Raw genomic sequence first — 13211 nt, 5'->3', positions numbered from 1 at the left:
GAAGTTTGATCACTTCTTCTCTGTCTGTCTGCCCATGAGAAAAATGTTGTTCCCTAGCACAGAGACAGGCAAGCCCTGGATGCTGGTATTACTCCGATAGCCTGTTGAGCAGTGTATGAACCCTGACTGCTGACACTCGCCTTTCAAAGAGACTCTCTGTATCTGCTGCTGCTTGGTTAGTTCAGAACATTGCTATGCCCACAGTGCGTGACTATCTCAGCAGTGGAGTGGATGGCTTGCCTCCTTGCCTGAATCCACAGCCAGCAGAAATGGCAGGGAAAGCCTGATCAGCTGGGTATGAGGACAAAACTGTGATTACTTAAGAATCACTAAGCACATGAAGAAGTAAGTTGTTTTGAGGCTTCTGTTTTCCCCTCCTCTTCAAAATCACTGGAGCTGATCTCAACTAGCAGAGGATGGCAGGGTTCTGTGTTGATTTAAGGTGTTACCTCCAGGAGTGTACTATTATCATCAGAGATTTCCCTCAATCACTAAAAGGAGAGATATTGAACCAAGGATGAATTCTCAGCACTCAACAAGTCAATCAGGAAACCCCATGGGGAAAAGGACTTTTTCTTTTCAAAGTAGATAATGCCCTGCATTTCTCACTGTGAGAGAAAAGGAATGAACAGATTAAAAGGCAAAGGTTTCCGAACAGTAACATAATCTTCACTATGGAAAAGAGACGGGTGGGAGGGCGAGGCATAGCTAGCTACAACCTGCAGTGTTTCAGTAGAAAACACAGCTCAAAGCTTGCCAGCATTCTTCCTAGCAGAGCTGGGCTTATTTTCCTGACCTCATTTCAGTCTTTGACCCATTCCTTGTATGAGTCAAAGGATCTAGTAGGATGAAAGGATCATTTAAGAAGTCGCTTGCTTTCTACAATGAAAGTTGCACACGGAGAGGAATGATTCTGCCCTGTTCACCTCCCTGCACCCAGTGCCTGAAAAGGGTCTGGTGCATAATGGCCTCTTAATAAATATTTGTTGAATTAATGAATGAATGTGTTATTAGCTGCATCTACTTGCAATTCTGTTTCAACCGTTTCTGCCTTAATAATGCGTCAGTCAAGTCTTGGAGCAGGTCGTAAAAAAGAAATGGAAGCCCTGGTCCATTCTTCAGCCACTTAGGGTAGAGTGAGGTGAGGGACTGAGATTAAAAGGGCAAAAGGGAAATTGGTAACGGGAGAAAGGAGAGAAATATAAGGAGATGAAAAGGCAAAGAGAACACATTTTCTTGTTAGTCAGACTGCGGAAATAAACCCTTAATGGATGAGCGAGAGTATAACCCACTGTATGCTCTCCCCACCCTTAAACATGTTGTTAACTGGGCGCTCTAATGGCAAGAGAGAGAGATTCGTGAACACACTGTCTGAGGTTACCCTTTACTTTAGCCCTGTACTCACCATCACAGGTGACATTCTGACACTCTCACCTGGATGCAGACAACCTAAGCCATGTTACTCTTTGTGGTTTTGGTTTATTAGATTCCAATGAAACAATTTCCGCTTTAGCAGGGCTTGAGCCAAAGCAGTTTCCAGCAATGTTTGTGAAATGATGTGGACATGGCTTTCTATTATTGAAGACATCACAAGATACACAATTTTCTCTTTTTTGCAGGCCTTTTCTAAGAGAGGATTATTCCCTTTTATCTGATTCTTTGCCCCATCCTGTGCCAGATTTAATTTAATTATGGCATCCACATTTTGTATCCCTGCCGAGAATACCTAAGTCCAGTGGCAACATTTTTAATAAATCAAAAGGATCAAATCAAATAAATAAATGATTTGGGTGGCAAAGTGCAGAAAATTTCCAGATGAAACTCAGACAGGGTCTTGGCTTAGATCAAATAGGAAACTGCATAATCAGCAGATTTCTGGAGGTTTCCAGGTTACGAGACAAGGTTTTTTACATTTCACTAATTATGGCTGGAGTTAGAGAAACATAAAACAGAATAAAGAAAAAGCCAAAAAAAAAAAATAGTAATTGGAAAATTGGCCACAGCTATCGCTCTCTCAAGCCTCATTTCTCAAGACAAAATGCCAGAAGAAGTGCTCTTTGTGGTGAGTTTGTAAGACTGGGCAATTTACTAAGATCTGTCTCTGGTTATCTTTTTCTTTTTACCGTAGTCATTCCTTCTGCCTCTGGGGGGAAAAAAAGTGGTTTTTTTTTTTCCCCAGGGCGAAGGTGGTTTGATGTCTTTTTATTTCTTCTAAATGCACTGCTGTGTTCTTGAACCATTTCTTAAGGCGTCCTCAATTTTTTCCCCAACACACACACACATACTGTTTAGGAACTACAAATACCCATTCCAACATTTCCACTCTGTGAATTTAACTACCCAGTGTGCATTAGCTCTTACAAGTATAAAGCAACTGCAGCCACACAGTTCCATTTATTGCTTCTCAAGTATGGCCTGGTTTTAAAAAGTTTCACCATCTGTTCTGTTTTAAGCCAAAGCTGAATTAAGAGGATACACTTTCGCTACTGCTTCTGTTACTATTGTGGTATTATTATATTTTAGGAATAGGGAGGAGGTGAGAAGGCAAAATAAATCTATATAAAATCTCTAAGAGAACAGAAGATGAGAATTTTTTTTTTTTGGCAATTAGTGGTATTATTTTTGAACTTGATCATGAAGGCTACTTCTTTCCTTTTGTTAAGTCCCATCAGAAAGAAGTTGTAAAGGATTCATGAAAATACCAGTAAGTCAGTCGCATATTTGTTAAATATCTTCTGAGTTTCCACATTTAACTACGTTCTGTGGTGCTTAAAAGAGAGGTGTAAAACTTAACTGTTGCCCTCAAGAAACTCACATTGTAGTGGGGGTGATGAGAAATATGTATACGGAATAAATTTTTTAAAAAGACTGTCCAAATTAGAAGCAAAGACATCCAGACACATTAACCGTAACTCTGGCGATGGAACAGGAAAAGTAAGGATTCTATACTGTCAACAAATTATTGCTTATGACCGACATTGTCAGGTGTATGCATTATACTTTTACTAATATTATTTTAAGCTATGGTCGGTCGTATACATAATATGCTACTGGAGTTCTCTGATTTTTATCAGGATAAGCTAAAGAGAACTCTGTTTATAGCTTAAGGACACATGGACAGATTATTCCATGGACAGATTATTCCTACAGGTATCTTCTGTGATCCATCTTAACTGTTGGTGTCCATTAGAACCACCTAGCAAGTTTTACAAATTAATAAATGTATATAATAACTAATCAATTAGTAAATTAACTGATTAGAAAATCTCTGGGCTCTATTTAAGCCCCAGGGGTAAGGTCTGGTCATTATTGGTCTTTAAAGTTGACCAGGTGAACTTTATTTTTATTGAACTATAGCTGAAGTACAACGCTATGTTAGTTTCAGGTGTATAACATAATGATTTGACATTTGCATACATTATGAAAATGATCACCACAGTAAGTCTAGTGACCATCTGTCTCCATACAGTTATCAGAAGATTATTAACCATATTCCTTTTGCCATATATTAATTAATCCCTGTTACTTCTTTATCATATCACTAGAGGTTTGTATCTCTTAATCCCCTTCACTTATTTCTCCCATTCCCCCCATCCCACTCCCTTCTGGCAATTTCAGGTTTGTTTTTGGTATCTATGAGTCCGTTTTCTTTGTTTTTTAGATGCTACATATAATTGAGACAATGTGGTATTTAACTTAGCATACAACCCTCGAGATCCATGCATGTTGTCACAAATAGCAAGATTTTTTAATGGCTGAGTAATATTCCCGTGTGTGTGTGTGTACCACTTAGGTTACTTGAATTAGCGTTTTTGTTTTCTTCACGTAAATACCCAGAGATGAAATTGCTGGATCATCCAGCAACTCTATTTAAAAAAATTTTTTAGCTCCCCTCTCTTTTTTTTTTTTTTTTTTAACTGCCATAAGCTTTATGGGGCAATGTCTTTTTTTTGGCCACACCGTGCCCCCTGCAGTGGAAGCTCGCAGTCCTAACCAGTGAATTCCCATCCATTTTTAATTTTTTTAAGAAAACTCCAAACTATTTTCCATAGTGGCTGCGTCAATTCACATTCCCACCAACAGTGCACAACGGTTTCCTTTTTTCCACATCCTCCCAGATATCTTTCAAACTACTGCCACTGTGCTGGGACCTGGAGAATGTGAAATGTTATGAATGCCCTTTGAAAGTGACGTCTTGGCCGCGACTACTGAAGCCCACGCACCTAGAGCCCGTGCTGTGCAACAAGAGAAGCCACCGCAGTGAGAAGCCCACGCACCGCAACGAAGAGTAGCCCCCACTCGCCGCAGCTAGAGAAAGCCCGTACGCAGCAACGAAGACCCAACGCAGCCAAAAATAGATAAATAAATAAATAAGAAAGTGTTTAGTCTCTATTTTCTGTAGCTTTCGGGTTCCCCTAAACATAAGCCTCGCTGGTTTTCAAAGCTTGACTTTCTCGGGTCTTGTCTTCCGGTGCAGGAGCTGACTGGGGATCCCGGTGTGAGGCTCGTCCGTCCGCTGGCTCCTCCGGGAGGGCCTCTGCGGTTGTGATGTCCCTCCCCGCCTCCCTCCCGCTTGTGGGTCCCAACCTGGGGATATGCGTCTGAGGAGACTGAGTCTCTGCCCCTCTTACCTGTCTCCTGGTGATTTCTTTAGATCTTTAGTGGTGGAAAATCTTTTCTGCTGGTCCTGAGGTTGTTCTCAGAGGCAGTAGCTCTGCAAGTAGTTGTAATTTGGGCGTGCTCCTGGCAGGAGCTGAGCGCAGCGTCTTCCTCGTCCACCATCTTGATTCCTTCCCCCACCAGGTGATTTTAAAGAGCTAGCAAGGTTGAGAATCCCGGTGTTAAGCAGTTAGATCCAGGCCTTATTATTTCAATTACTCCTTTCTCTCTTGAACCTGTAAATTAGTTCTCTTACAGGTTTGCTAAAACAAAATCAGTAATTCCCGGGCACGTGTCAATCACCAAAGAGAGATTTTTTTACTTTAACACCTAACCAAATAAAATATTCCTCATCTTCCACTCTCTTTTGTTTTAATGACACTGTGTTCTCCTGGCATTCCTCACACCTGCATGGCAAGTTTCTCACCCATAACCTATAAATACTTGAGGTCTGTAGATCTTATTCCTATAAAGTCCCTTTACTTTTCTTTCTATCTTGGGTAATGGCACCCACTTATATGGCTTTAGGCACCCCAGGTGTAGCGATAGCTCTTAGATTTCAATTTCTAGCTCAGATAATCTTCTGAGTTCAAACATATTCATCCAATTGTCTGTTTATTACCTTTACTTAGATGGCTACAATTGTCCTACGTTTAAATTATCACAAATCTGCTTATTAGTAAATTTTAAAACTTAGGTGAAATGGACAAAGCTACTAATCACCTCATAACGTCTTTTTATCTCTGTAGTATTTATAATTCTGCCTCATTTAATAAAAATTCCTAATTTTTTTTTTTTTTTCTTTCCGTACGCGGGCTTCTCACTGTTGTGGCCCCTCCCGTTGCGGAGCACAGGCTCCGGACGCGCAGGCTCAGCAGCCATGGCTCACGGGCCCAGCCGCTCCGCGGCATGTGGGATCCTCCTGAACCAGGGCACGAACCCGTGTCCCCTGCATCGGCAGGCAGACTCTCAACCACTGCGCCACCAGGGAAGCCCCTTTTTTGTTTATTTTGGGGTTTTTTTGGGGGGGTTGCCTAATATTTTTAAAAATTTTCTTTTACCTTGACCATTCCTTAAGTTCTACTTGATGAATCCTTTCCAAAACCAACATTTGGCTTTATTGATACTATTATTTCTGTTTATTTTCAATGCAGCAGGCAATCCCATTCACATCTTCTAGAACCTTATTATTGTAATGCCGTTGTCAGTCTGAACTGTGTACTTCCAACCATATTTGGGGGAATCGTTTTTACTATTTGTGCCAAATTAGAACGAACTAAAATGGTCCTGGGCTGTTTATTCATTGGTTAGTTTGAGCAAGAGTTTCTCCAACAGCTAATAATCACCAAGAGACTGAAAAGTCATATTGGTTATTGGTATTGCCCTCTTCACATTCGCTGTAATTACATGCACCCTTGAGGAGGTCCAGGGCAAGAATGTATTTTACTCTCTGTTCCTTACTGAATTTTTTCACTAATATTTTTGAATAGACTACCACTTCTTTTGTTATAAAAGTGTTTTAAAAGTCAGGATAGGGCTTCCCTGGTGGCGCAGTGGTTGAGAGTCCGCCTGCCGATGCAGGGGACACGGGTTCGTGTCCCGGTCCGGGAAGATCCCACATGCCGCGGAGCGGCTGGGCCCGTGAGTCATGGCCGCTGAGCCTGCGCGTCCGGAGCCTGTGCTTCGCAACGGGAGAGGCCACAACAGGGAGAGGCCCGCGTACCACATGGAAAAAAAAAAAAAAAAAAGTCAGGATAGGTGAATCATTCCACATTTTCATAATGACAAAATATCAAATTTGTGTGTGTTTTATTCTTGGGTTTGTAATGCAGTCCTTGTCGACTACTACAAAGGCCATTGCTAGTCATTTGCACCATGTTAGTAATATGTGTAGGATGAGGACATTTCCTATAAACAGAATTCCAGCGATAGGTGCTATTTTTTTAAACATAACAAGAAATAAAAATGTAAATGTGAATGATTTAGTTCTCTGTTTGCTCAATAAGCATAAGCCTGGAATGAACATGAGATGGACATTAGAAATCTGATTTGCACTTAGTCTTAATTCTTACATACTTATTACATGTTCAGAGAAAAATAAAGATATGGGTTTTCATTACAACATGGTCCTTAAACACAGGCAACTTCTACATTTGGCGCTCAAAGAAAAGGTGATTTCGTCCACTACTGGATAAAAATCAGCTGTGTAGGACTTAATAATGAGTAACAATACTGTACTTCAGTATAATAAAATCAGAGTCCAAGGAATAGGGTACCAGTGAGAATTGATGCCTGAGGTAGGTGGAGTGAATGATTTATAGATCCCATCTTCAAAAGTTTGTCCACATTAAGGCCAAATACAGTCCAGAGAACTTTAATGTGATCACAGAAATTATACTAGTTATTTTGACATTTTTAGAAAACAAGAAGTGATGCTAGAAGAATGGAGGAGTCAAGTTTTGCCCTAATTTTAAAAGTAATACTCAAAGGATGTTTTAAATTCTACAGTGATGAGCTTGAAATTAAAATTGGAACGATTTTTAAAAATAGATGCTTTGTGGCTAATTTTTAAAAGAAGGTGTAATCATTAATAAACAGCATTATGCATTAAACTAATTCCCTTTCTCAATCGATTGACCAACACATTAGGAGGAAATTATTCTGTAAACTGGTTGCAAGAAGACTTAGTTTCTCATGATCTTCCAATAGACAAGATACACTGAGTGAATCTCCACTTAAAGATGACTGGCAAGTTGATACGTATTATCCTAACTAGTTGATATGTATTATGCCGTTCAACTTTGGCAATGTTAACATTTTGGACAAGATAATTGTTTGTTTGGGGGAGGCTTTCCTGCCCACTATAAGTTGTTTAGCAGCACCCCTAATCTCAACCTTGTACACGCCTGTAGCATTTCCCACCATCATGTCAATCAACACTGTCCAGATGGTACCTCATCTTCCCCACACCCATGCCCCACCCAGTTAAGAAGCACTGTTTAGAAGGTGGTCTCTTGAGGCATGCCTAATATCTTTCCTAGTGAATGTATTTTCCCTAAGTGTGTCTAAAATTTGCCAGTGATTTCGTGTCAGAAGACCATACGAGAGATGCAAGATAACAATTTATCTCAGCTGGCTAGTATTTACTACAATTGAACTGAATACAATCAATACAATAGAATGAATTTCTCATGGATAGATAGAGTCCTGTATTTAAATCAAATAACCAATTTCATAAGTACAAGTTAAAGGAAACTTGTCATGGAAAGAAATCTGATGATGGTAGTTGATCGCAAATTCATTATAATTGAAATAACTATTGTAAGATTTTTCTTTAAAAAAATGAAACCTTAACTGTTAGTATTATAGAGAATAAACTTCAAATCAAGGAAGGTGATAAACCCACTATAACTTGGTCTTAAAAACACTGTGGTCATTTTTGTATCACATTTTGAGAACAGAGGTTCAGAAGAAGGGTATTAAGATTATGAGAACTTTAGCATCCATATAACTTAAGTAATGACCAAGGGAAACCAGAAAGTTAAGATTGAAGAAGAGAAAACCCAGGCAAGCATGGAAAGCGGATAACAATATTGGAGAGGTTGTCATGTGGAATATGGGGTATATTCTGTTTTGCACAAAGAGAATTAGAACCAATGAGTAGAAGCTATAGGAGCCTAGAAATGAGGAATCACAACTAGGTAAATTTAATCACAAATTTACTTAACCTGAATTACATTGCTTTTTATAGAGAAAATCATATTTATGAAATCAGCATGTTCATGTATGAGTTCATGGTTTCACACATAGTAAGATGAACAGATGTAAACAAAAGTACATTTAGTGGCTGTGTCTTTAAGTGTATCAATGTAGAGGTGCTTAATGAATATTAAAATCCAGAAAACAGAGTTGGTATTCTTCCTCTGCTTGTCTAAGGATGGGTTTTCCTTTCAAATGCAGTCTTCCTTATGGTGCCACTTTGTCCCCAGAGGGTGTTGCAATTACTTTTAAAAAATCAATAAATCCACAGTTGTATTAAGAAATATTTTATTAACAAAACAGTGAATTCCACTTGCTTAGCATTTCCAATAATGGATAAGTTGGCCTTGCAACAGAAAAACAAAACAAAACAAAACCCTTAGATACCCAATCACACAAAGCACTAGAAGGGTAGGGTCATGTGGCCTTTCTTTGATGTCTTAGGGATTGACCACCTCACACATTATTGTAGTATTTTTTTTTAAAGGCAACACATTACATGGATAAAAAAGAAGCATATTCAATCAGAAAAGTTACAATCTAGAGATGTAATCAAATTTATGCCAGGTAGTGTGAAATCCTCTATTAACTGCCAACTATGCATGGAACCCTGATACATTTGGTATGAAGATACTTGGGATTTTATTCATATCTCTTCTCTCCCTAGCTCGTGTTCTTCTCTTTTCTTTCCCCATTTACAAAGAAAGAAAGAAGAAAAAAAGGAAAAAAAAACTGCTAGATTTTGTGTAGGCCAATAACATTAGAAATATTTTTACCGACAACATTGCATGAAATTTTAAAATTTATGCTGGAAAGAAACACTGAAATCAATTCCAAACAACATGCTTCAGAGATATACTGCTTAAAAATACCATTATTTAAGTTATTTTCTATCACAATTTAGAATCTTTCCAGATGGAAACTAGTTCAAGTTCAGTAGATCAAATGGAAAAGCAACCATTTTTTTTTTTAAACCTCAAGATGTAAATGAGTGGTTTTATATTTACCTTCTGTTTCACTGGCTTTCCCTGAGTTAAGACTGGATGAGAGGAAAACAACAACTACTTATGAATCCTTTAACCTGGCAAATTAAAAAAGAAGAAAATCTGAAACACAAGTAATGGATAATAAATCTGAGTTTTATACCTCTACTTGCTGGGTCATGAAAACCCTTTAAGACTTTTCATATATAGCAATTACTTGGCAACCATAGATGGTGGTGATTTGCTATGAATTATACATATATCTAAGGTGTTGTATGTCTGAAATCCAGGCCACGTCTTGGCTTTTTTCATCAACTGAAGTATCACAGAAGATGTTTTGCATTTTTTGCCTTTTCTGATTAAAGCTAATTGTAAAAGTATTCTTCTCTTCTATGAAATCTAATATCATTCTTTTAGGAGATGTTAAAGTAATGCGACCAATTTTTACTGAGGTATCACCTTCCAATCTAATATTGCATTTCCTTCTCATACTAATAATTTATTGCTATGAACATCATTGAAACAATATGCAAAAACAAGTGAATAATCTATACGTTTCTACTACTTAATGTGTGTTAAACTAAAACTATATTTAATGATATATATGTAAAACCAGAAAAGTTAAATTATAGTCTATAATCAACAAATAATGATTTTCTTAAATGGATAGTAATACAGAATCAAAAATTACTGAAAATACTTTCTTAGTTGAGAAAGTGTTTACTTTCCAAAAATGTTTATCATGCACATCAGGTTCAAAGACTATATATATATATATATATATATATATATATATATATATATATATATATATATATAATTTTATTGGAAAAAAAGTTTTCATTTGCAGCAGCCAGGGTTAAGGTGTACATCAACCAATTTTGCTTCCATAACCTGCCCACCTAATGGTTCATATTCATGCAGCAATATACCATTGATAGTCTATTTGATAAGGAAAAGTTACATTTCATTGGGGACTAAAATCTTCTGGAGGTTTCCTGGGAGCATGATCTCTACAAAGCAAATCACCCCACTTGTCATCAATACCTTGGCACAATGATCTTCCTTTCTGCTTTTCAATTTGTCAGTAAATATTTGCTATTACGTCTGGGTCTTCCATCCTATCTGATGGATTCCTCTGTGTGTGTGTGTGTGTGTGTGTGTGTGTGTGTGTGTGTGTGTGCACGCATATTTGTGATTGTGAATGAGGAATGTATGTGGGAAATGTGCGTATTTAGGGGAGCAAAGAAGATTATATGTATATAGTTTACCTTCTAAATCACACCTCTCATACAAATACTAAAACTTAACTGCAACAGAATGAAGGCTGTACATGTAAGGAAAAAAAAGTAGCTGAGTCTTTTTATATACATTCATACATATCTTCCTTAGAATAAACACTACGTTGTAATTTTTTTTTTAGAAAAGTAAGTAAGTGTGGCAATTTATAATGGTGGCCAAAAAAAAAAAAAAAAACCCTGAAATAATTGTTGATCTGATGTCATAAAACTCCCTATAGTTAGCAACACTTGTAACATTGAATTTACCAAAAATGGCTGAAGAGCAGAGATATATTTTGCATTTTCTATACAACAGGCTATAAAACGTCACTTATCACAGTCCAGAAAGCACACAGAGATGGATTTTATATAAACACATGTAATAACATATTAAGCGTGCATGAAAATTTCCCAATGATTGCATCTATACCCTCTTGTTTTTTTCTGTTTTGAAATTTTAGTGTGAAAATGTGCCTTATCTTTCACATTGTTGAAAATAAGGCCTCCAAACTTTGTTTTTTTGCCCTCACAACCAGAAGGGGGCTTTTTGAATGTGTTCCTACACAAGTCTTCAAAAAAGCCAGCACTTTGTTTCAAGTGCAAGTTCCAGCCACTGCTCCAGTTGTGCCAGGTGACGAACTCTGAAAAGGTTTGCAGGTCGAGTCACTCAAAATGACAGTCTTCTCTGGCAATCAGACTAACTGACTTCTCGGGAAAGTGCTAGCACTTTGGCGAAATCCAGGATCATAGGTAGCTTCTTTTTCTGTGTTGTGTTTTTTGTTCTTTTTGTGTTGTGCCTCCCGATGTTGTAATACTCCTTTGCTTTACGAATGCGTGCGATCACCACTGTCGTTTAGAAATGTTCCAGCAACATAAAGACAGGCAGAGTAAATTAAAACACTGTGGATGTTAGGGAATTTATTGACCTCTGCTTTTTTTTTTTTTTTTTTTTTTCTTTTTTGGAGAAACAAGAGCATGAGATACTTGTTTTTATTTTTTAAAAACAGTCTTTCCTTCCTGATTGCATTCCCTGTCTTCTTTTTTATGTGCTTCATAAAAAGGAAAGTAAATAAGTTTATATTATGTCTCAGATAAAATGAAGACTATTTCTATACAAGGGTCCTTTTCAGAGCTTGGGATCAGACGTAATACTCTTTATCCTTGTTTTTCTTGTTTTTGTTGGCGCTTTTCGCACTGCTGGGTTGTTTCTCCTTTACTACAGCCCCATTGGACTGTGCTGAGTTACTGATGTAGTTTCGACTCTCATCCACATGGTATGAGCCTTCATCCCGGTTTCTGTATTTGTACATGGCGTAGAGGAGGATGAGGATGCACAGGGCGGCAGCGGCTACGATCCCCACAACCATGCCCGTGGTGCTGCTGGACTCCCGAATCACTTCTGCTGAGCCTGGGTATGGCTCTCTCCCGCCTGCCCGGGTTGGGTTGGCTGTAGGAAAGAGGGTGAACAAAAACACCAAGTGATTATGGAGTTTCCTGAATGCCAGAGAGCTACATTTACCATCTATTTCCAGGCCTAATGGAATAGCATCTACTGCTCTAGGAAAAGGATACTGTTGCTAAATGCAGCAATTCCTATTCCTCTTGGTCACTAAAAACTAGGGACTGAGAATCAAAGCACTGCGACAGAGATCTGTTGCCATCTTTTCTTTTTCACCGATCGACTTTGTTAACAGGTTTTTGTTAAGTGTAGTTCCAAATAAGCTCCATGAAGTTCTAAAGGGCCATGTTGATGCGTTAGGTGAAAAACAATAAACCCAACATGGAGAATAAAATTATAACATCATAATGGCTCTACCCTATATTAGAGATTATCATTTTAAGAATCGAATTGATGTTGATACAAAATGCTTAAGGTTAACTCTAGACTGAAACAAGATAGCTAAATTTAGGATTACTTCAGAAATTGTATTGCCTCCTATTGCAATGGATACAGTGTTGAACAAAAAGATAATCCAGGCACTTTTAATAGTCTAATTGCCTACTTTGAAGAAGTGTTATTTTAGTCACAAGTTTACAAACTAAAACAATTAATTTTCTTTTCTGTTGGAGGTTTATTTGTTAACCTCAGTATGTGTGTATGTTATTCATTCACTGGCAGTGGTTGAGTGATCACTGAAACTAAATTTGAGAGGAGAAAGTAAGAAAATATTTTTAAATACTTTAAAGACCATCTAGACTGGTTTTGAGTCAACGTTCAGTACCTAGTAGGTGATCATAAGTAAAGGACTGGCTGCCCCACTTTTATTTAACTGACAAACCCTCATTCAATCTTTCCAAAGTATAAAGTTCTTCCTTGGGTACAAGAAATGGATCACAGGGTGCATTACTACTTTCTCCAAGGCCTAGTCGGGCACTGAAACTGACCACAGATGGGAAGAAAAGTCCTGGGATTTAGTCTATAGCTAGCAGGAGGGGAGAACGGCTCTCTTCCTCTATGTAATAAATTTATTATTATTATTATTATTTAAAAGAATTTAAAAGAAAAGGAGCTGTAGAGAGATAAGATTCT

The 13211-nt window shown here is 37.9% G+C and overlaps 1 protein-coding gene across 39 annotated transcripts in view; it reads right to left on the bottom strand.

Moving 5' to 3' along the window:
- Positions 1-10961: 10961 nt before the first annotated feature.
- The window catches only part of NRXN1 (neurexin 1), a 1120317-nt gene continuing 1118067 nt past the window's right edge, over positions 10962-13211 (bottom strand). For all 39 annotated transcript variants that reach the window (XM_059078706.2, XM_067007609.1, XM_067007621.1 and 36 more), the window contains one exon: positions 10962-12128. In XM_059078706.2, coding sequence (XP_058934689.1) covers positions 11821-12128 — 308 coding nt within the window. In that variant the 3' untranslated portion in view covers positions 10962-11820. The remainder of the gene's footprint in view (positions 12129-13211) is intronic.

The sequence above is a fragment of the Kogia breviceps genome, chromosome 11 (genome assembly GCF_026419965.1).
Source record: "Kogia breviceps isolate mKogBre1 chromosome 11, mKogBre1 haplotype 1, whole genome shotgun sequence".
Taxonomy (NCBI): Eukaryota; Metazoa; Chordata; class Mammalia; order Artiodactyla; family Physeteridae; genus Kogia; species Kogia breviceps.
The sequence above is the reverse complement of the archived record's forward strand: the minus strand, read 5'-3'. Positions and strand labels throughout refer to the sequence as shown.